Here is a 23,924-nt window from a genome sequence, read left to right on the forward strand (position 1 = left end):
TGGTGAGGATCTTTCCATTTAGACTTACAAGGAATACTGACCTCTAATTAATTTTCTTTCTTTCTTTCTTTCTTTCTTTCTTTCTTTCTTTCTTTCTTTCTTTTTTTTTTTTTTTTTTTTTTTTTTGGTAGTGTCTTTGGTTTTGGTACTAGGGTAGTGCTAGCCTCAGAATGAATTTGGAAGTGTTTCATCCTCTTTTTTCTTTTTGGAATAGTTTGAGAAGAATAGATATTAACTTGTCTTTAAATGTTTGATAGGATTCACTGGTGAAGCTGTCTGATTTTGTATTTTAGTTTGTTGGGAGTTTTATTACTATAATTTTATTACTAGTAATTGGTCTATTCAGATTTTGTTTCTTTTTTTTTCTTTCTGATTTAGTCATGGAAGATTGTATGTTTATAGGAATTTATTCATTTCTTCTAGGTTGGCCAGTTTGTTGGCATGTAATTTTTCACAGTAGTCTTTTATAATCCTTTGTATTTCTGTAGTGTTGTTTATAACTTGTCTTTTACTTCTGGTTTTACTTAAATCTTCTCTTATTTTTTCTTAATAAGTCCAGGTAAAGGTTTATCAATTCTGATAAAGCTGTTCAAAGAACCAGCTCTTAGTTTCATGGATCTTTTCTATGGCTTATTTAGTCTCTTTTTCACTAATTGCACTCTGATCTTTATTTTCTTCCTTTTACTAACTTTGGGGTATGTTTTTTCTTTTTTAGTAGTTTTCTTAATTTTTTCTTGTTTTTTTTTCCTTGTTTTTTTGTTCGTTTATTTTATTTTTGTTTTTGTTTTGAGGGAAGCCTATAAACTTCTCTCTTAGAATTGCTTCTCCTGCATCCTGTAGAGTTTGGAATGTTGTATTTCCCTTTTCATTTGTCTCAAATATTTTTTTGTTTCATCTTTGATTTCTTCATTGACCTGTTGTTTATATAGTAGCATGTTTTTCGCTTTCATTTATTTGTGCTTTTTTTCAAGTTTTTTTCTCCTTGTCATGTATTTCTACTTCTGTACTGTTGTGATAAGAAAAGAATCTTGATATGATTTCAGTCTTAAATTTATTGAGATTTCTGGGTAAGTCAATTGGTTAAATGTCTGCCTTCATCTCAGGTCATAGTCTCAGAGTCCTGGGATCAAGCCCTGGGTCAGGCTTTTTGCTCAGCAGGGAATCTGCTTCTCTCTTTCCCTCTCCTCCACATCCTCCCACCCCAGCTCATGCTTGCTTGCTGGGTCTCAAATAAATAAAATCTTTTAAAAAAACTTTGTTGAGATTTCTTTTGTGGCCTAACATGTAATCTTTCCTGGAGAATGTTCCATGTATACTTGAAAAGAATGTGTATTCTGCTGGTTTGGGATGGAATGCTCTGTATATATTAAGTTGATCTGGTCTAATGTATCATTTAAGACCAATATTTCCTTATTAATTTTCTGTCTGGGTGATCTATCCATTGAAGTGGTTGTTAGAAGTCCCCTACGATCAGTATGTTGTTGTAAGTTTCTCCCTTTGCATTTGTTAATATTTACTTGGTACTCCTATGTTAGGTGTGTAAATATTAAGAAGTGATACAACTTCTTATTCAGTTGATCCCTTTAATACCCATTTTGTCTCTTTTTATAGCCTTTCTTTTGAAGATCTTTCTTTAAAGATTTCCTTGTCTAGGAGAACCTGGGTGGCTCAGTCACTTAAGCATCTGACTCTTGATTTTGGCTCAGGTCATGATCTCGGTCATGAGATAGAGCCCCATAACAGACTCTGTCCTCAGTGCAGAGTCTACTTAAAATTCTCTCCCTCTCTCTATGCACCTCGCTCTCCCCCAGCTTTTGTACTCTCTTTCTCTAAATAAAAAAATAAAAAACAAAGTCTATTTTGTCTGATAAAAATATTGCTATCCCAGTTTTCTTTTCATTTCCATTTGCATGGAATACATTTTCCCATTCTGTCACTTTCAGTTTAGATGTGAAGTGAGTCTCTTGTAGGCAACATATAAATGAGTCTTGTTTTTTAATCCATTCAGCCACCTATGTATTGATTGAAGCATTTAGTTCATTTATATTTGAAGTAATTATGTACCACCATTTGTTTAATTGTTTAGTGGTTTTATAGTTTTATAGTTCTTTGTTCCTTTCTTCCTGCTCTTTTCCCTTGTGACATGATAACTTTTTTTAGTGTTATGTTTGGATTCCTTTCTCTTTATTTTTTGTGCATTTAATATAGGTTTTTGATTTGTGGTTACTGTGAGATTCATATATAACAACCTGTGTACATAGCAGTTTATTTTAAATTGATGATCATTTAAGCGTGAACAAATTCTTAAAACACTACATTTTTACTCTCCCTACCCCCAATATTTTGTTTTTGACATTGTGTTTTACATCTTTTTATTTTTTGTATCTTTAATTATTGTCGTTACAGTTTATTCACCACTTTGTCTTTTAACCTTCACACTAGCTTACAAGTGGTTGATCTACTACCTCCACTATATGTTCACTTTTTACCAGTGATATTTTTTTCCTTCATATATTTTCTCAGTTTTAGTTATAATTTTCCTTTCTTTTTTTCTTAAGGAAATCCTTCTAATATTTTTTGTAAAGTGGTGAACTCCTTTAACTTTTATTTGGCTGGGAAACTTCTTATTTCCCCTCCAGTTCTGAATGACAGCATTGTCAGTTAGAGTGTGCTTGGTTATGTTTTTTCATTTCAGCACTGTGAATATATTTTGCCACTCTCTGCTAGTCTGAAGAGTTTCTGCTGAAAAATCAGCTCATTTCCTTATAGGAATCCCCTTATATGCAGTTAATTGCTTTTCTCTTGCTACTTTTGAGATTCTTTATCTTTAGTCTTTGACATTTTAATTATAATGTATCTTGGTGTAGATCTCTTTTGAGTGCATCTTGTTTGGGAGCTGTGCTTCTTAGACTTGGGAAGATCATCAGCTTAGTGAATTTTTCAGCTATGAATTCTTTAAATAAGTTTGATGACCATATATATATATATATATATATATATATATATATATACCCTTTTCTTTTTCACTTGTTCTTCTGGGACCTATATAATGTGAATGTTAGTATTCAGTGTTGTCCCAGTGGCCCCTTAAACTGTCCTCATTTTTTGGGACGCCTGGGTGGCTCAGTTGGTTAAGTGGCTGCCTTCGGCTCAGGTCATGATCTCAGCGTCCTGGGATCGAGTCCCACATCGGGCTCCTTGCTCCGCGGGGAGCCTGCTTCTTCCTCTGACTCTGCCTGTGCTCGCTCTTGCTCTCTCTCTGACAAATAAATAAATAAAATCTTTAAAAAAAAAAAAAACTATCCTCATTTTTAAATTCCTTTTCTGTTTTCTTTTTCTTGTTTTTTCTCTTTCTCCTTCCTTCCTTCCTTTCCCTTTTTCTCTTTCTCGTTCTTTCCTTCTTTCTTCCTCTGTTCTATTTAGGGGACTTTTTTTTTTTTTTTTTTAGACAGACAAAGCAGATGCATGACCAGGGGTTGGAGAGTGGTTAGGGGCTGAGGGAGAGAGAGAATCTCATATAGGCTCCACATCCAGTGCAGAGCCCAGTGCAGGACTCAGCCTCACAACCCTGAAATCATGACCTGAGCCAAACTGACTGAGCCACCCAGACACCCCAGTTTGTGTGATCTTCATTACCCAGATCACTAATCTGTTCTTTTGTATTATCAGATCTTCTGTTTATCCCCTCTAGTGTATTTTTTTTCTGTTATTATATTCTTCAGCTCTGATTGGTACTTTCTTATATTTTTTCTTTGTTGAAGCTCTCAGAGTTTGATAAGCATCTTTATGAGCATTACTTTGAACTCTTTATCAGGTTGATTGCTTAACTCCCTTTCATTTAGTTCTTTTTCTGAGGTATTGTCTCACTTTTTTGTTTAGAACACATTTCTGTCTTCTCATTTGGCCTAACTCGATAATATTGTTTTTGGGTATTTAGGGAGTTCAGCTACATTTCCCAGTCTTTTTTCTTTTTTCTTTTTCTTTTGGAAGTTTTTATTTAAATTCTAGTTAGTTAACATATAGTACAATATTAATTTCAGGTTTAGAATCCATTGATTCAACACTTACATACAACCCTTATGTACAACACCCAGCTATTTAAATAAAACATTTAATTATAATTAAGTATAATTGGGGCACCTGGGTGACTCAGTTGGTTAAGCATTCAACTCTTGATTTCAGCTCAGATCATGATCTCAGGGTCCTGTTTCACATTGAGTCCTACAACAGGCTCTGCACTTGGCATGGAATCTGCTTGAGATTCTCTTTTTCCCTCTCCCTCTGTCCCCTTTGCACTCTCCAAATAAATAAATAAATGAATGAATGAATGAATGAATGAATGGTAAGTGTAATTTAAAATTCAGTTCTTCAGTTACACTAACCACATTTCAAGTGCTAAATAGCTGCTTTCAGCTAGAGGCTGCTATATTACCCAGCACAGATGTGTCCAATAAATGTCCTACAATACAGGAAGCTTATAGAAAGTACTGATACAAAAGCCACTTTAGTTGAAAGTGACTTATATACATAAAAATACCCATATGGTGTCTTTTCAAGAGGAAAGGTAGCCAGATTGTTTATAAATAGAACCTATGATTTCATCCTGTTATGCCTAAAAAGTGAGATTTATAAATTTATAAATCCCACTTTTTTTTTACTAAAGCTTCTACCCTAAAAGATTATAAATGTACAACTTCTAAAGACTACATATGCAGAATCATAGGTAGAGTTAGTTCAGGATTCGCAGAGTTTTTCCAAACCGTCTTGTGCTGATCTTCCTTTCTACACATTTGCTTGCTATCTTCTCCATAATGTGCTGACTTTAATGTTTATGATATATAGATATATTTTTTAAACTTCTGTCTAATCTGCTAAGACTGTAGCTCCTTGTAGACAGAGGCTAGTGTAGAGCATTTTTGTGTATCATATTGAGGTAAAGCCTTTAAGTGTCACACACCTTTATATTTTTCAACTTTGTATAAGAAAGGATTATCTTTGCTTTGAAAGAAATACAGCCACTTGTCCTTTGGTGAGAATGATAAAATATTTTTTCTTCCTTAATTTTTTCAAAAACATACCCTTCTAGGGGCACCTGGGTGGCTCAGTGGGTTAAGCCGCTGCCTTCGGCTCAGGTCATGATCTCGGGGTCCTGGGATCGAGTCCCACATTGGGCTGCTCAACAGGGAGCCCGCTTCCCTCTCTCTCTCTCTGCCTGCCTCTCTGCCTACTTGTGATCTCTGTCTGTCAAATAAATAAATAAAATCTTTTAAAAAAATACCCTTCTAATAAATTCTTTACTCTTCTGATTGAGTCCAGGATGAATCAGGGAAGATTTAGGATGAGCCTGGAACATCTTATGCCAGAAAATAGAGTACTTAAAAAATGATAGGGACATAGTCAGAAGATGTAAGATCCAGCTTGACAGGGTTCCCACTGGCCATATCTGGGAGAAATTAAGTAAATCATGAATTCTAAACTGTTGAAAAAATAAGAACCTATGAATTCATACTGATGATATATGAATTAATAGATAGTTGAGTGGGTAGATGGAAAAGAGAGGAAGGCCCTTGTTTATAGTAAAATGCTGACTGATAAATGTGAATGGAATGGTGAAGCTAGAAAATCACCATTGTACAACCATCACAATAAAGATTGGCTTAGGCAAGAATTATCAGTGAATGCTAACTATAAGGTGAAATTTTGACAAGGAGCAAGATACTTACATAGTCTTGTCTTCCTGTATACTCCTTCTTAGTTATGAGGAAGAAAATCAGTATAAAATGGAAAAACCAGTGAGAGGCAGATGGGCCACTTATTGTAATAGCTTGACAGACATTCAGCATCACTTATGTGATATTTGGGTGTAAGCGGGATGCAAACCTGAACTTAATCATGAGCAAACATCAGACAGAACCAAAATGAAAGACATTCCATTTAAAAAATAAATGACCTGTATTCTTTAAAATGTCAGTGTTACAAAAGGGCAGAGGAATGCAGGGGAAAAGCTGAGGAACTATTCCAGATTGAAGGAATCCAAAGAAACATGACAACTTAATGCTAATCTTTGCTCTAGGGCTGGACCTAGACTCAGAAAAAAATGATAGAAAACACGTAACTGAGACAGTAGCGAAGACTGGAACATGAATGGTAGATCAGATACAAAGTATTATATTGCTGTTAAATTGCCTGCATTTGCTAACAATGCTATATGGTTATGTTAGAGAACACCTTTTTTCTTAGGAAATACACAAGTATTAAGGAGTAAAGGGGCATGATGTCTGTAACTTATTCTCAAATGATTCAAGAAAATAATTTTGCATGTGTGGAGAGAAAATACAGTAACAAATGTACCGCATCTTAACAGTTGGTGAATTTGAGCAAGAGCTACAAAGGAGCTTTCTATTTAAGTCTTGTACCTTTTCTGTAAATTTAAAATTATTTCAAAATAAAAATTTAAAAATTCTATCCCCTGTGTTCTAGCCCTCTCTAAGGCACAGAATGATGTGATGACAATGAAAATGCAATCAGAGCGACTTTCAAAAGAATACGACCGACTCCTGAAAGAACACGCAGAACTTCAGGTGCGTGACCTCCACTTTGTGGACCTGAAATACTAATTAGTATGTCAGTTATTTGGGTTATTTGTCCTTCCCAAATCAAGAAGATGCACTTGGTCCTGGCTTCTTTTTTTTTTTTTTTTTTTTTTTTTTTTTTTTAAGATTTCATTTATTCATTTGACATACAGAGATCACAAGTAGGCGGAAAGGCAGATAGAGAGAGATGAGGAAGCAGGCTTCCTGCTGAGCAGAGAGCCCGATGCGGGGGCTTGATCCCAGGACCCTGGGATCGTGACCTGAGCTGAAGGCAGAGGCTTTAACCCACTGAGCCACCCAGGTGCCTCTCGGTCCTGGCTTCTTAAAAATGATTAAGGAAACTAGATTTTTCCCTCAAGGGTGAAGATGAAGACATTGCATGAAAATACAAGACAGTCATAGTGTGGAGAATTACCAAGATGCTAACTTACAGCATTCTAGTTTTAGTGAAATCTTAAGCAAAAGAATTGAGCCACAAGAGTGACAAGATTGAAAAACAGACTGGTTCTATAAACATTTCATCTCGCCATTGGCAATGTTTGCTCTATTCATGTCAAAAAATAAGGTCAAAATTTGAAGTCTCACCTCACACTACTTCTGTCCCAGTGTTTTAGACATCTTGGGTCAAAACCTATGGCATTCAAATACATGATTTGCCTCCAACATGGATTTAAAGACAGAAATGGAAAAAAACCTTTTGTTAGTAAAGTCACAGAGTCAAAGCTATAGTCAAAGGCTATAGCTTTTCTTTCTCTTCTCCTCCAGCCCAGCAAGAGTTCATGGCCTGCATTCCTCCATGCTAAATTTGACTATCACTTCCCTCTTTTTTTTTTTTTTAAGACTTTATTTATTTGAGAGAGAGACAGTGAGAGAGAGCATGAGCAAGGAGAAGGTCAGAGGGAGAAGCAGATTCCCCATGGAGCTGGGAGCCCAATGCGGGACTCGATCCTGGGACTCCGGGATCATGACCTGAGCCAAAGGCAGTTGTCCAACCAACTGAGCCACCCAGGCGTCCCTATCAATTGCCTCTTGATTTGGCAGCCCCTAATCTGAATTGATTTCCCAGCCACTCTTTGACCATATGTGGGGAGAATTTGGGGGAAAAGACCATTCCAGAGGCAGCCCTGGACCTCTTAGTTCCTCCTGAGATGGATTTCTGCTTTTCGTTTGGATTTATCCTGAGAATTTGGCAACTTTTGTGGCTATCAGAACTTTTTAGCAATCACAGCTCTACAGTTACTTCATGATAGGAGAAGCACTGATCCCAGGACTCATTTCCCTGTTAATTGTCCAGGGTCTGGCACTGTGCCTGTCAAAGGGCAAGCAGATACTATATTGATAGACCTTAGAGTCAGACCGACCTGAAATAACTCAGAATCTCATATTAACTGATTTTATGACCCTGAACAGTTTATAATACCTCTCTGTAGCTCACTTTTCTTCACCTATAAAGTCAAACTAATAATAACACCAGGCCCACCGGGTTTTCAGTAGAATTAAATAGAATGTGTAGGGTACTTAGCATTGTACCTGGCTGATAGGAAACACTCAAGAAATTATACCTATTAGAGTTATCATTGTTATCATCAGCATACATTCCTCTGTTCTGCTGGAAGAATGACTTATTCTTAACCAGCTACTTCAGCCTTGATTTAGAGCCAGCCAAGAAGCAATCCAAAATACATATGTAATGTGGTATTCCTAGCTGAGTTGCAAGTTTAACTAATCTACTTTGACAACAGGGCAGTTCAGAGAAGGGTAGATACCCTGGTGTGCTTCAAACCTAGGACACCAAGAGCTCAGTTCACGTGTTCTAGAGTAGGCGGTTGGATGTTCGCTCAGTTGGTTAAACATCTGCCTTCAGCTCAGATCATGATCACCAGGTCCTGGGATCGAGCCCCACATTGGACTCCTTGCTCAGCAGGGAGCCTGCTTCTCCCTCTGCCTCAGCCTGCCATTCCCCCTGCTTGTGCTCTATCAAATAATAAATAAAATCTTTAAAAATATACAAACAAGCAAACAAATGCAGATCCTAAAATTGCTGACTTCACCATGGCCTGATGAGAATTACTCCAGGGCATCCTTCAAGCACCACCATGGAAAGTGAAGGAACACTTCAGAAGCCTTTGGCCTAGAAACAGAACTTTTTCTCTCTTCCATTTGTGAGGTCAGCTTGTACTCAACAGGATGAGTATCCACACCAGTGGACTTTGCCAGGAGGTCAGAAACATCTAGATCCCCGAATGGAGAAAAAAGAAGCAGGAATATTCCCTCATTTTCTTATGGCCAGTGGTCATCGCTGAGTGTCCCCATTATGGTAACTGCTAATCTCTTAATCCCTGAAGAGTATATATGACAGTGGGATTCCCTCAACCCTTTTTCTTTCCCCTCCCCAAACTGCCTCTGTTTGGAGCTTATGCATTCTTGATAACAAATGTTAAAAAGTTTTTCGGAGTAATTCCTTCCCCAGAAAGGAGTTGTTACAGCTATTTCTTTGAAAAATGACCCATCCTAAAGATGCCAAGTGCCACACTGAGAGTTGGGCCTTGTTCACTAGTGCATTTAAGGCCTTGATCTACTTTCTTCTTTTATTTTTAAAATATGTAAGGGGAGACATTTATTGAAGATGTGCCCTGGACCAAGCACTTAGCTAATAGCTTCATATATGTTACTCTGTTTACTTTCATCACAGCCCACTAAATTAAAATATTTTCATACCCTATTTTGTGGATGAGAAAAACAAGACCCAACAACAGAGGCATTATCTAATGTATCTAAAGTCACTGAACTAGAAACTAGGATTCAGAGCTGGATTCAAAATCAGGACATTTTTCTCCAGATTCCCCATGATTAAGAACTCTGTTCTTCGGCCTGTTCGGTCATGAGGCTGTATTCTTGGATCCATTGTCTTCCTACTTCTGCTCACTCAGTCTCAGAGAGCTACATTTCCCAAGCCTACTTTCTCTCCTCTGGGCAAGTTCAGCAACAGGAGGCACAGGATGCACAGGAGGAGACTGAAGGCAGGAGGGACAAAGCCAGGGAATTTTTTTTCCACCTGGTGGCCCTAGCTCTGGGGTCCATGACACTGTCTTCTCCCTTGTCCCTCCAGCCGGAAGAGTGGTGGTGGTTCTGTGCTAATCCCTGAGGTCTCCTACCACACTGCCCCATGTGTCTGCTCTTTCATCACCTATAAAACCAATTTCCCATAATAAATAACTGTTTGAAGAACAGAATAGCTCTCTTAGCTCCATAGTTTGCCAGTTCTCTACGCGCCAGGTAGATGACTTGACATCCCCGTACCTTGGCTTCCTCATTACTTAAATGAGAGTTAGAATACCTTATGAGCATTAAATCAGATTGTCTACAATAGAGGAAGGCACTTTAAATATTTTTAAACAAGAAAAGCTCTATATCCCCATAAGATACTAGTAGTTATTTCTTGATTGGACAGATTTTTTCTCCCTACTCATCCTCCATTGTCCAGTATGAGACCTTGTAGAAGATTCTGAGATTTAAGTGTCATTAAATGACTACTGTTTTCTTAAAAGTGGCTCATACACTTTGATATTCACCTTCTGAAGTCACCTTGAGAAGCAAAAAAATTGCTATAGACCGTCTATAGTAAAAAGCTGTATCAACTTGCCTTTCATGAATTGTACTTCTATTGTCAAACCAACCTTAATAATTGAATTTTATCTTTAGAGTTCCTTGAGAAACTTAGCTTTCTCAGTTTTGCATAATTGATTTACTTTAAATAAAGTAACCATAAAATGACCATTAAAATATTAAGGAAATAAAGGTGAAAAAAGGGAAAGCTGGTTTCCTTACCACAAATGAATCCCACTTTGCATTTTTAAAATCTGTCTGGATTTCCCCATTTGGTCCCCTCCCTGTTAATAAGCACTAAATAAATATTAGAAAACAATCTCTTCAAGATAGAGTCTTTGTCTTTCCTTGTTTTCCCTGGCTGTCTTCTAGAAAAGAAAAGCAAAACTAACTGAAGATTATGGGCAGCACTGGCCAGTTTTCAAATTTTATTTTGGAAAATCACCCTTTACTTAAGGGAGTTATCCAGAATAACAGCCCCATTAAAGCCATGATTTTTTTTTTAATATTCATATCCACTTTTATTTTGGGTAAGTGCAAGATTATTTCCCTTTTTTTAATTGAAGTATAATTAACATACAGTATTATATTAGTCTCACATAACAATATAATGATTCAACAATTTTGTACATTTCTCAGTGCTCATCACAAGTGTACTCTTAATCCCCATCACCTGTTTCACCCATCTCCCACCCACCTCCCTTCTGGTAACCACTGGCTTGTTCTCTGTATTTAAGAGTCTGTATTTTTGTTTGTCTCTTTTTCATTTTGTGCATTTGTTTTGTTTCTCAAATTCCACATACAAGTGAAATTATATGGTATTTGTTTTTCCATATCTGACTTATTTTGCACGGCATTATACTCTCTAGCTCCATCCATGCCGTTGCAAATGGCAAGCTTTTGTCCTTTTTCATGGCTGAGTAATATTCCATGATACACAAACGTGTGCACACCACATCTTCTTTATCTGTTTGTCTATGGATGAACATTTGGGTTGTTTACATATCTTGACTATTGTGAATAAGGCTGCAGTAAACAGAGAAGTGCATATATCTTTTTTTTTTTTTTTAAGATTTTATTCCTTTATTTGACAGACAGAGATCTCAAGTAGGCAGAGGCAAGCAGAGAGAGAGGGGGAAGCAGGCTCCCTGCTGAGCAGAGAGCCCAATGAGGGGCTTGATCCCAGGACCCTGAGATCATGACCTGAGCTGAAGGCAGAGGCTTTAACCCACTGAGCCACCCAGGCGCCCCGCATATATCTTTTTAAATTCGTGTTTTTGTATTCTTTGGGTTAATACCCAGTAGTGGAATTACTGAATCATATGGTAATTCTATCTTTAATGTTTTGAGAAACCTCCATACTGTTTTCACAATAGCTGCACCAGTTTACATTCCTACCAACAGTGCATGATGTTTTTTTTTCTTTACTTCCTTGCCAACATTAATATTTCTTGTGTTTTTGATACAAGTCATTCTGACAGGTGTAAGGTGATATACCTCATTGTGATTTTCATTTGCATTTCCCGCAATGTGATGTTAAGCATCTTTTTATGTGTCTGTTGGCCATTCATAGGTCTTCTTTGGAAAAATGTCTATTCAGTCATCTGCTTGTTTTTAATCCAGTTATTTGAGGTTTTTGGTGTTGAGTTGTATAAGTTCTTTATATATTTTATAATATGTAATAAATAATCAATATTGTATATTAATATATAATATATGTTGATTATATATTATATTAATATGTATATTTTATATATATTAACTCTTGTCAGTTATATCATTTGCAAATATCTTCTCACATTCAGTAAGCAAAGCTGTGATTTTTACCTAAGGTGTCAAGATCTATACAAACATGTGAAAGTGGTACCTTATCATTCAAAATACCTCCTCTAATCCTGTCTTCTGATTTGGTTGGTTAATGTTAACATTGTTAAAGTTACTCTGAATCCATTACTGCTCAGTCTGAGCAAGAGATTGGTGAACCTCTCTTCTGCAAGCAGTAACACTTCCAACTCCATTTTATGAGGGTTTTTTTTTTCTCAGTGTAGACTTTTGCTTTCTTAAGTGCAAATGATCTCTTAAGGTTAATTTCTATCCCATTTTTCTCCAGTTTTAAATGATATCATCTTGTGTTCAAGTATAATTTGAGAAGTCAGTTCAATTGGCAAATAGCTGAAGAAAAAAACACACTCAGAAAGTCCATCCCATCTGGGGGTTTTTTGTCCCTTCATCCTTTCTTTGCCAAAAATCTTAATTGGGTTTGTAAGAAGGGAATTTGAAAAATTTTGTTTTCCTGGTATAACCTGTGAAACAAAAACAAAATGGATTAAGGCAGGGATATAAATGAACTTACCAAGAGTGTTATTTTTTTCCCCTTCAGACTTTTTTTTTTTTTTTTTTTTCAAATAAAACCCACAAACTTTGTAGTTTTTTTATGTTTGAGACTTTCTCAATCCATGTTTTCACATTTGATTATCCTCATAATTATTAACCATACACAAAAAAGATAATTTAAAAAAAAAATTCTTGTAATATCTACGAATCTCTCTTTCACTCTTTGTTGTAACTACTTACCTAAGTCTTTTTTTTTTCTTTTTCTTTTTTTTCTTTTTTTTTTTTTTTTTTTTTAATCACCCTGCAGAATTGTTTGGGGAAAGACAATAAGAAGGGCCTGTGAACCTTGAGGGAAGATTGTGCAACGCCATGTGAAGATGATCACTTTGTTATCATGTTAGCCTCTAGAACATTTACAATTCAGTTCAGAAGAAGGTACTATTTACGAGCAGCCAATAATTTTTTTAATGCCATGTATAGGCTGTTATCATAACAGCATTGTCACAATATTTGATGATGTTTCAGATCTATTGTAAAGTCTATATTCCAGCTCTCACATAAAATGTAAGCATGATAAACACCCTGTTGAGATGTTGAGAGTAACACTGGTGTATGGTTGCTGTTTGCCAATAAAAGGACAGATTTATAACCAGTTACTTCCAAAACTAGATTTTTAAGTTGATGAAACCATTAATAGCCTTGAAACCTTGATGAGTTTTCAGTAATAATCATAACCTATTTAATGAGATGATGATAATGCTGATATATTTGAAAATAGTATTCAGTATCAGAAAATTTGTTCATAGGGAGATTAAATAAGGACAAATGATCAGAATTAGCCACTGTTTGTATAGGGAAGAGTCATAAAGAACAAAAAATAAAAACAGTGACCTGAGCTGTTTTTTATAAGCCTGACGACACTATAGCTTACTCTTAGAGGACAGCCATATTAATAATTATATTTTTGTTACTTTGCTTCTACATTTGTTGGACTGTTTTTGTTGACATTGGTGTTAATATGTAATTAGTAGTTGTTACGCCTTTTTAAAGTTCATCTGGTAATGAAGTTTACATCTATTTGCATAACGGCCATACACTGAACTTAAAATTATTATACAACAATGTGAAATTCTTGACTTAGAAAGCTAATGTACAACATATCCAAAGAGCAATGTTTCCCATCGCCGTGAGAGTTACTAATTATACAAATATTACCTCAAATACATGTATGCTGGGGTCACAGTTTCTCTGAGATGTATCTGTGTTCTGAAAGCTAAATCTTAAATGCTATTTTTTCATTCATATTCCTTTGGAATCTCCTTCAGCACATGATAGTGATGATAATAGTATTAATATGATTTAGGTTGTTCTAGTGTTTAGACATGAAAGTCATCTTCCTTGTCTCATAAAGACTTAAATATAAATGAAAATGGAAAATAATGACCAGAATTTTTACTTTCCCAGTATCTGTTTCTTTTTTTCTTTTAATTTAATTTAATTTTTTCAGTATTCCAAGATTCATCATTCATGCACCACACCCAGTGCTCCATGCAATACATGCCCTCCTTAATAGCCACCACCTGGCTCACCCATCCCTGTACTCCCCTCCCTTCCAAAACCCTCAGTTTGTTTCTCAAGAGTCCTGTCTCTCATGGCTCATCTCCTCCTCCAATTTCCTCCAATTCACTTTTCCTTTCCTTCTCTTAATGTCCTCCCTATTATTCCTTATGCTCCATAGGTAAGTGAAACCATATGATAATTGACTCTTTATGCTTGACTTACTTCACTCTTCATAATCTCTAGTCCTGTCCATGTTGATACAAAAGTTGGGTATTTATCCTTTCTGATGGAAGCATAATATTCCATTGTATATATGGACCATATCTTCTTTATCCATTTGTCTGTTGAAGGGCATCTTGGCTCTTTCCACAGTTTGGCGATTGTGGCCATTGCTGCTATGAACATTGGGGTACATATGGCTCTTTCACTACATCTGTATCTTTGGGGTAAATACCCAGTAGTGCAATTGCAGGGTCATAGAGTAGCTCTATTTTTCATTTCTTAAGGAATCTCCACCCTGTTTTCCAAAGTGGCTGCACCAACTTGCATTCCCACCAACAGTGGAAGAGGGTTCCACTTTCTCCATATCCCCTCCAACACTTGTTGTTTTTTGTCTTGTTAATTTTGGCCATTCTAACTGCTGTAAGTTGGTATCTCAGTGTGGTTTTGATTTGAATCTCCCTGATGGCTAATGATAATGAACATTTTTCTAAGTGTCTCTTAGCCATTTGTATGTCTTCTTTGGAGAAGTGTCTGTTCATGTCTTCTGCCCATTTTTTGACATGATTATCTGTTTTTTGAGTGTTGAGTTTGAGGAGTTCTTTATGATCTTGGATGAGGCAGGAATCTATTAAAATTTTAGAGGTGAACATAGGCAAGTAACCTCTTTGACATCGGCCACAGCAGCTTCTTTCAAGACACGTCTCCAAAGGCAAAGGAAACAAAAGCGAAAATGAACTTTTGGGACTTCATCAAGATAAAAAGCTTCTGCACAGCAAAGGAAACAGTCAACAAAACAAAGAATTCATTCTCCCACTGAATGGGAGAAGATATTCCCAGTGTCTGTTTCATCCTTTGTTGTTTATTTCCATTTTAGCACTGACTTAATGCATATCTAATTTTGATCATTGTAACATAGATGAAATGAGCAAACACATAAGAATTTTATTTCAGATCAAAGTCAGGAACTACTGCTAGAACACAGACATGCAGGAGACTTTTAACAGGAGTAAGCTCTGGAGTTAAACCATATGGGATGACAACAGCCTGAATAACAAGGAAGGGGAGAGCTCCAGTAGGAGGAAACTGACTAGGGACTGCTCAGAATATTGCCTCGGAAGTAGCAGAGTGGGTAAATAATGAAGGTACTGGGCGCTTGTGATCCTCACCTCCCGGGCACAGATATCAAATCTAGTGACAAAATAATAGAGATAGAAGGAAAAGAACACAGCTTTAGAACTTTCAGAACTAAAATTGAATCCCAGCCTTACCACTAATTCAGCTGTTTGATTTTGAACACATTATTCACACTTGTTAGACTTCCATTTCCTCATCTCCAAAATTATGTCAGGATTATTATGTGAACTAAGATGCCACAATAATCCTCAGTTTTTCCGACTGTGCAGCAGGGGAAAAGCCTGTCTCCCTTTGAAGAGCATGAAGATTCAAAAGATTACCAGAAAGCACATAAGCTTTAAAGTGTACATTTAAGGGACACCTAGGTAGATCAGTCATTTAAGGTTCTGCCTTCGGCTCAGGCCATGATCCCAGGGTCCTGAAATCAAGTTCCGTGTCAGGCTCCCTGCTCAGCAGGGAGTCTGCTTCTCCCCTGGCTTCTTCCCCCCTGCCTAGTAAGTGTGCCCTCGCTCTCAAGCTGTCTCTCAAATAAAGAAAAAGAATCTTCTAAAAAAAATAAAGTTTATGTTTAAGTAACCTTGTACCTCAATCCTCAATTTTAGAAATCTGCAACCTGAGGCTTTAAAAGTTTGAGCTGTTTACCCAAAGCAGTGTAGAAAGTTAGATTCAGGGCCAGAGTCTGGGTGTGTTCTGGGTGAATATCCCCAGATATTATTCTAGTGTCTATACACAGATTAATGATAATTTGCTAAACAAGATATTGCCATGTATTCGCCAGCATTTGAACGAAGGAGTCTGGCTCCAGAGTCACCATACTGAACTGCCTTTCAAGCTACACTTGTTTGTTCTTATTACTCTCTTAACCACTGATGGTTCTTAACACATTCTGTTGTTATAAATAAACCTATCCCATGGGTTTAGCTGTACTGCGTACTAAGTTATGTTCTTTCCTATTGTCAGTAATGACTGCACTATGTCTTGGGCTGTATTAATAGATTCTAGCACAGGAGCGTCAGTCTTGTCCTTTTCCATCAGAGTTACGCAGAGTTTTGCCAGACCCCCTTCTTGTAAATCTACCTTGAGGTTCTGGACTCCAGGAAATAGTACTTAAGTTTTAAGTAAGCTCTCTAGAATTTGGTATAAGTCGCCCTGGTTGCTTGCCTGGCTTTATCTTGGGCCCGGTATTGGTAACTGAGTTACCCTAAACTCCAATCTAGAGCCTCTCTGATCCTCTCCTGATGCCAACAGCTCTAAATATCCATGCTCCCAGTCCCAGTGCTGGTCTCTGCTGGCCTGCAGTGACACTCCTGCTTCCTCCTGGGCCCTCCCCACCCCAGCCGCTTGCATTCACCTGCTCTTGTTGTCTTCCTCTACCTCTGTGGGTTGGTCTGGTTCTGCATTCTCCTTCCATTGTCCACTGCCTTCTCACTGTCCCTCCCTACTCTTCCTCACCACAGCTGAAAGACCCATGCCCAGCACTACTGGCAAGGCCCATGGGACACACCTTGCATTCGAATGCCCACTTTAGACTGTGCAAATATAGCAGTCTTCCTAAGCACTGACTTCTATATCTAGAATGGATTTGTCTAAAGTCCGTTAGCTCTTTTTCTGAACTTTTTTATCCCTTGGCCTATCTTTCCTAGAATTCTTGAGAACTCCATTTACAAAAATTCAATCTTCTTTTCTTTATTTTTGTGGCATTTCTTTCTCTAATCAATTTCCTAGGTGGCATTTTCTTACTCCACAGTGGTACTTTCCACCTTATTCGCTAAACAAACGCATCTTCCTCATTACAGTCAAAGTGATTTCTAACACTGCAGACCTGAAAGTTGCCCCCCCTTGAAGTTATTCATGTCCTAATCCCTGGAAGCTGGAAATACTCTCTTCCACGGCAAAAGTGAATGTTATTTTATATGTTGAACAATGTGATCAAGGATCTTGAGGTAGAGAGATTGTCCTGGATAAACTGGGTGGGCCCTAAATATAGTCACAGACACACACACAAGAAAGATGTCACCATACAGAGGAGGAGAAATCACTGTGACCACAGAGGCAGAGACTGAAGTGCTGTAACCACCAGAGCTAGAGGGGGCAGGGGACAGGTTCTCCCAGAGCCTCCTGAGGGGACGTGACCCTGCAGACACCAGTTAGACTGATTTTGGACTTCTGGCCTCCAGAACTATGAGACAATAAAATTTCTTGCATCCAGCCACCAAATTTGTGGTAACGTGTTACAGCAGCCTTAGGAAGACACAAAGACAGGAACATACAGCACAATCTGTAGTGGGCTGGACTGAACCTCTCAATGTGTGGGAAATAGACCCCCTTTAACACCACTTGCCCCCCCCCCGAGGAGCTATGTGGGTAGATCAAAGATTGCCATAGTCGGCTGCTATCTTCATTCTTTTTCTCTAGCGCTTTTATTTACCACTGTTTCCACTGCCGTCCTCCTTCCTCACCTGGATGGCTGTGACAGCTTCTTGCTGGTCTCCCTGTGCTCCCTCTTACTCCTCTCCTAGTACCTGTTCTAGGGGATCATCATTCCTTGCTTAAAGATCCTATTACCAAGACTTCCCCCAATTTCCTTCCAACCACACTTGCCTCTAATTCTTCTTACAAGAAACCAAGTTCTTTTCTTTCAGGGCTTTTGCATCCACAGTACATCCTGAATTGCAACCCAATCTGTCTTGACCTTGTTTTATTTTCATCGTGACTCATCACTGTCTGAAATTATTTCACTTTTGTTGTAGTGTTGTCTCCTGCCCAGTGACAAACATAGTTCCTGCACACAGTAGAAGAATGTTTCTCAAATTGGGAGTAGGGAAGCTGTTCCCGGGGACATTTAGCAATGCTTCAGGGTGGTTTGGGCTGGCACGATGAGGGGAACGGTCCTGGTCGGTAGAGGCCAGGGAAGTTGCTAAGTCCACTCTACAATGCACAGGACAGCCGACACACACACAAAACAGAAGTATCTGACCCAAAACGTCAGTGTTGCCAAGGTTGAGATATCCTGTGATAGATGGATGCTTGTGCCCAGGAGTACTGCCTGTACCCCAACATCCATTCTCTCATTCATCTGTGGTAATAGATACCCCAATATTTTTACACAAAGCTACCAAGTACAAAGATGATATTTTCTGCTCTCCTTGGACCAGAAATAGAAAGGAATGTCATGTGACAGTAATTTTTTGTTTTTGCGTCTTCCGTTCTGCTGCATGAAAAGCAGATCTCGCCATCTTAGACCATGAGCTTAAGGCCATACAAACTAAAGCAACAAGGTAGGGCGCATGGGTGGCTCAGTCAGTTAAGTGTCTGCCTTTGGCTCAGGTCATGTGCGATCAAGTCCTACATCAGGCTCCCTGCTCAGTGGGGAGTCTGCTTCTTCCTCTGACTCTCTCCCCCGGCCCCTGGTTTTGCTTGTTTGCATGCACACACTCTCTCTTCTCTCACAAAAATAAATAAATAAAAATCTTAAATTAAAAAAAATAATAATAAAGCAACCAGGCAGAAAAATGTTGTGTCCCTGACATTCGTCCCCAAGCACCATACCTCCCCTGGATTGCTGCTCAGTGAGTAATTGAATGAATGAATGACATCAGATATTTTTAATGCATTGTTTCTCTTACAGGCCTAGACATGAATAAAAAGCCAAAATTCGTTTGTCAGATATAGCACCAAACTATCAACTTTTTTTCTCTTTTGTACTTGTAGAGTCTCATCACCCCGCCTTTTACGTTAGGATGATTTTAAATTACATCCTCTACTTACTGTGTGTTTAACTCCTCATCAGTCCCACTGCAGCTTACAGAGTGCTCCCATAGTACCTTTCATACCAAAATAGCTTACAAGAGAAGCAGTCCTCTGGTCTGTTCACGTCTCTTGTCTCTCCTGTGACTCTTGCCACAAGGTGAGCCAGCACCACAGAAACAAGAGTGTTCTGTTGCATCATGGGTACACATGTAGTGCATAGGGGCTTGACATATGATTATGGAAATCAGGAAAAATTTAAGTTCCTACAGAGTTCTGTTCTTGGTGAGCACCCCTTTTCCTGAATGTTAGACAGCATATTTGAAGTTTTGGCTTTGCCCCCCCAAACTAGACGCCTTCCTGGTTAGCCAGGTTTCTCCAGAAAGTGTATCACTTCTCCAGAAATCTTTGTTCTCCCTGAAGCACCACCCATGGTAAAGAGCTTTCTTGGCATTCCTCCAAGGGCTGCCAATTTCCTGGAGCACGAGTAACTGTAAGATCGTCACTTCTCAGCCAATGGCTCCCTGAAATAACCCTCTTCAGGGGTTCACTTCCTGAACATTGTTTTTACTTAAGTTTGCTTGTTTTCTCTTGAAACAAGATAGAGGGCAAATATAGAAAACATGAAGATTACAGTTAGCCTTTTGGTTAATGCTCTTCCACAGATACACCTACACATGGTTACCAAAATGAGATTATACCACACATACTGTTTTGTGACCTGATTTTAATTCCATCACCACTCCCCATATCAGTAAGTGTCTTCCAACAGGCCTGTCCAACAGGACTTTTAATAGGTCATAGAAACCACCCAAGGGGGTTTTTTGGACTACATCCAGTCACACTTCCGTGCACAGTCCACCACTCCTACCACTGAGAATTGCTCGCCAGGAGGCACCCAGCTGGCTCAGTCAGTGAGCACGCCACTCTTGATCTCTGGTTTGTGAGTTCAAGCCCCATGCTGTGGGTAGAGTTTACTTAAAAGGAGAGAGAGAGATAAAGAATTGCTGACCCAGGCAATGAGTGTCAGTGGTGGGGCAAGGCAGGAAGCACCCAGTGTGTGAAGGCCCCAAATGGGGATGAGGCACACTGTCCCAGGATATCGAGCATTTAACTTACACACTCTGTAACTTTACCTACTTCCAGTCTCTGGGTATTAGAATATAGTCCTCTTTGGGAGGCCATTATTATGACGTCTACCACAGTGAGGAAATTATTTGAGTTGCAGAGTACTTTTTTTTTTAAGTAATCTTGAGGCCCAAAATGGGACCCAGACTCACAAACCCAAGATCAAGAGTCACGTGCTCCCCCCGACTGAACTATCCAGGTGCCCCATGAGTGCCAAGAACTTTGGAAATTTTTTTTTTTTTTTGCAATCAGATTCCTGTAACTTTTTATTGGTTCTCAATTTGGCAAATTTTTATTTTTCATTAGACAGTCTGTGAGGGAAGCCAGAGAATACTTGTACATTTTTTAATTGAAAGGGAGCTGGTACTCGAAGCTCAGCTCGCCCAGAAGTCTGCCGCCTTTGGTTTTTCTCCAGTTGAAAGCAACTGCAAAACTCCCCAAACACTAGAAAATATCAGATGTAGGATTTTCACCAAAAGAAAGCAGAATTGCAGAAGATAACTGATGGAACACATGCTTCTAATGTCTCTTACGCTACACCGAAACTATAGTAAAGGGGAGTTTATTTTAAAGACTAAGCCTACAGGGATAAATTGAGCATGATAAGAAACTTTGTAAAGGCTGTAGAACCCATGAACAAGTGGTACTGACTTTACTAGAACTGAGGAAGAATGAATTGTGTTTCCTCAGAGGGGAAAGCTGAGAACATAGTCCCTCGAAGCCACCAAGTAACTGGGGCTCAGGGATCAGCCCGCCAGCTGCTTCCGACAAAGGAGGGCAGATCTCTAGGTGCTCCTCTCTCCCTGCAGACTCCTGGGTGAGGAACCTCCCTCACCCCAGCACACAACAGTTTTCATCTTCAAAGAGGGGAAAGCAGAATGTCTGTCTAATAAACGAGGGTTTTGAAGGGGCGGGGTGTGGGAGGTTGGGGGAGCCAGGTGGTGGGTAGTAGGGAGGGCACGTATTGCATGGAGCACTGGGTGTGGTGCATAAACAATGAATTCTGTTACACTGAAAAGAAATAAATTTAAAACAAAAACAAAACAAAACAAAAAACAAAAAAAACCGGAAAACAGGAGTTCGGTAAATGACAGCCGAGTACCAAGTGCGGAAGTCACTCAACCCTGAATGATAGCAGCCAGTCTCTTACTTCCAAGCAGGAGACCAAACAAACCTTTCTCTAGATGGGAATCTGTTGGACGCAAGATAAAGACCTAATGATGTCGACAAGGGTGATGACATCAAGGGTTCCCCACCAAATGGCAGACAGAATACACCCCCACTCAGAGCTCCTAGGCAGTTCTGGAGGCCCCAACATTGGAGTGAGAGCAGGCACTCAAAAGCATGAGCAGAATCTGAGAAAAGCCCCTAATACAAAAACATAGAGACCGAAAACCAAACAAAAAAATGTGGTGAAAATAGAAAGCATGCAGGAAGAAGAAAAGTATGTTTATAAAAAAATAACAACTAAACCCTTAATGTCTTCAGAGAAGCCACGCATTCTTATTTCAGTACACCTATGATGTCAGAATTGGAAGCCCTAAGACATTTCCTGAAGAAAGTAAAAAAGAGCGCTAAGAAAAAAAAAATAGAAAAAGGACCCAACAAATCCCTAGCGCAGTGCCTGAAAATAGACCCACACCACTAAACCGAGTTCAAAAAGAAGCTTCTACAAGTTTCCAGTGAAAAAGCTGTTTAAAAGAAAACCACAAGTCCAAAATGGTGTCACTTGGGTTAAGGCCCAAAATCTGTATACTAAGACTTAGTAGCTAGCCTCACTGCAGTTTCAACTCACCAGAAATGTACCCTTACTGGGAATTTCCTGGTCAGCACCAGGAAGTTTACTGATAGACCACCCGACCCCCTCTGCTCCCCTTAGGAGGAGGACCTTGCCTAAAACAATGGATCCTTTGCTAATAATTTACTTTTATCGGAGGCTCCCTCTCTACTATTAAAAACCTTTCCTTTTTGTTAGCCCCTTGGAGCTCCCCTCTATTTGCTAATTAGAATGCTGCCCAATTCATGAGTTGATTAATAAAGCCAATTAAATCTTCAAAATTTACTGTTTAACTTTTGTTACTGAACAAATTAAAGGCGAAGGGATCTGAACGAGTTCAGATTTCTCCAAAGGAGCTCTGGAAGAGAGAAGACAATGGAGCAATGCTTTCAAAATTCGGAGGGAAAATTATTTCATGTTATAAATCAAGTATGAGTGAGGAATAAAGAAAGACATTTTCAGGCGTGCAAGTTCTCAAAAACTTCCCCTCCCACACATCCTTCATCAGGAAGCTAGTGGATAGAAGATGTGCTCCACCTAAAGGATGAGTAAACCAAGAAAGAGGAAAATGGGTAATAGGAGAAGGAGGTGAGCACAGGGGACAGACAGAGGGAACTCACAGGATGACAGGAAAGGCAGATTTCTAGCTGTGAAGCAGTTCAGTTGACCCTGGGAAAGAATTTTCAAGATGAAGTTAACCAAATGCTTTATGTGAATGAACATATGGACCATAATGAACACATTGAAAGGAAACTCCGCATCACGCTGGGGGAGGGTTTGGGGTTACATTAGTGACATAGTGGTCATAGAAAACTAAGCAAATAACACAAGATAAACAAACAGAAAACCAAGACAACTGAAAGTAAGGGTTTGCCAGAAAGAAGGAAAAAAAAAAAAAAAGTCCAGAAAGTAAAAAGTAATAGCTTACCACATAGCCCCTCTGTGAATAGAAAACAGAATTATAATAATGTGAATAGTCACTCTAACTCTAGCCAAAACTGTGGACAGGTGAAGAAATGCGGTATGCAGGGGTTTGGCAGTAGTGGGAACACAGGGGAGAACTAAATCCTCCTGTCACCTGGTAAGAAAACAGAGAACAAAACAAAACAGAAATGCATGAATGCTATTTGGAGATGTGGTCATGTGGACGTACACACCCGAGCCTCAGCTGCAGGCTTTGAAAAGTGGTCACCTTTGGGAAAGACAACCTGACTGAAGGAGCTAGGATTGCTATCCATCTTATTCACCCTGTAAAACTAGTTGATTCTTCCCACTCTAACACTGATAAAAAAATTTTTTTTTACTTTTTTAAAGAAAACAGTATTACTGAGTGAAGAACCCTACTTTTCTGAAAAATACTTCAGAGTAAGGAGATTGTTTATAAAACATTAGGAGCTCTTTAGAAGAAGAAAGCCTTATTTAGATTTCTTTATATTGGTCATCAGCCCGTATTAGCATTTCCATTTCTCCCCAATGTAATTTTATTAACATTACATTAGCATATGACTTTGCCTTTTCCAGAACTCTAATTAAGATTTTAAATAAGATGTATACCGGTGGGAATCTCTCATTCACCCACGTTAAACACCTTTCCTATTTGATTATAATTCCACTTACTAATTCCTTCTGGCTTTTGTCTTCTAAATAACTTCTGATTTTTATGACCTGAATGCAATTTGAACTGGTCCAGCAAATGGTTTACAAGGCCCAGGTGTAAGATAAATTGGCAAACTGAACAGAAAAGAAGACAGCCATTGGGTAGTGACCAAGGTAACCCCAGCTGATCTGTTTATTAAAAGGACTGTGCTATGAATTTTTTTCCA

The 23,924-nt window shown here is 38.6% G+C and overlaps 1 protein-coding gene across 3 annotated transcripts in view; it reads left to right on the forward strand.

The window, feature by feature from the left end:
* Positions 1 to 13,995, forward strand: part of BCAP29 (B cell receptor associated protein 29) — a 49,239-nt gene extending 35,244 nt beyond the window's left edge. For all 3 annotated transcript variants that reach the window (XM_082691968.1, XM_082691969.1, XM_082691970.1), the window contains exons 7-8: positions 6,481 to 6,581; positions 12,841 to 13,995. In XM_082691968.1, coding sequence (XP_082548094.1) covers positions 6,481 to 6,581; positions 12,841 to 12,876 — 137 coding nt within the window. In that variant the 3' untranslated portion in view covers positions 12,877 to 13,995. The remainder of the gene's footprint in view (positions 1 to 6,480; positions 6,582 to 12,840) is intronic.
* Positions 13,996 to 23,924: the final 9,929 nt, after the last annotated feature.

The sequence above is a fragment of the Mustela nivalis genome (assembly GCF_964662115.1).
Source record: "Mustela nivalis genome assembly, chromosome: 12".
In the NCBI taxonomy this organism is placed as follows: domain Eukaryota; kingdom Metazoa; phylum Chordata; class Mammalia; order Carnivora; family Mustelidae; genus Mustela; species Mustela nivalis.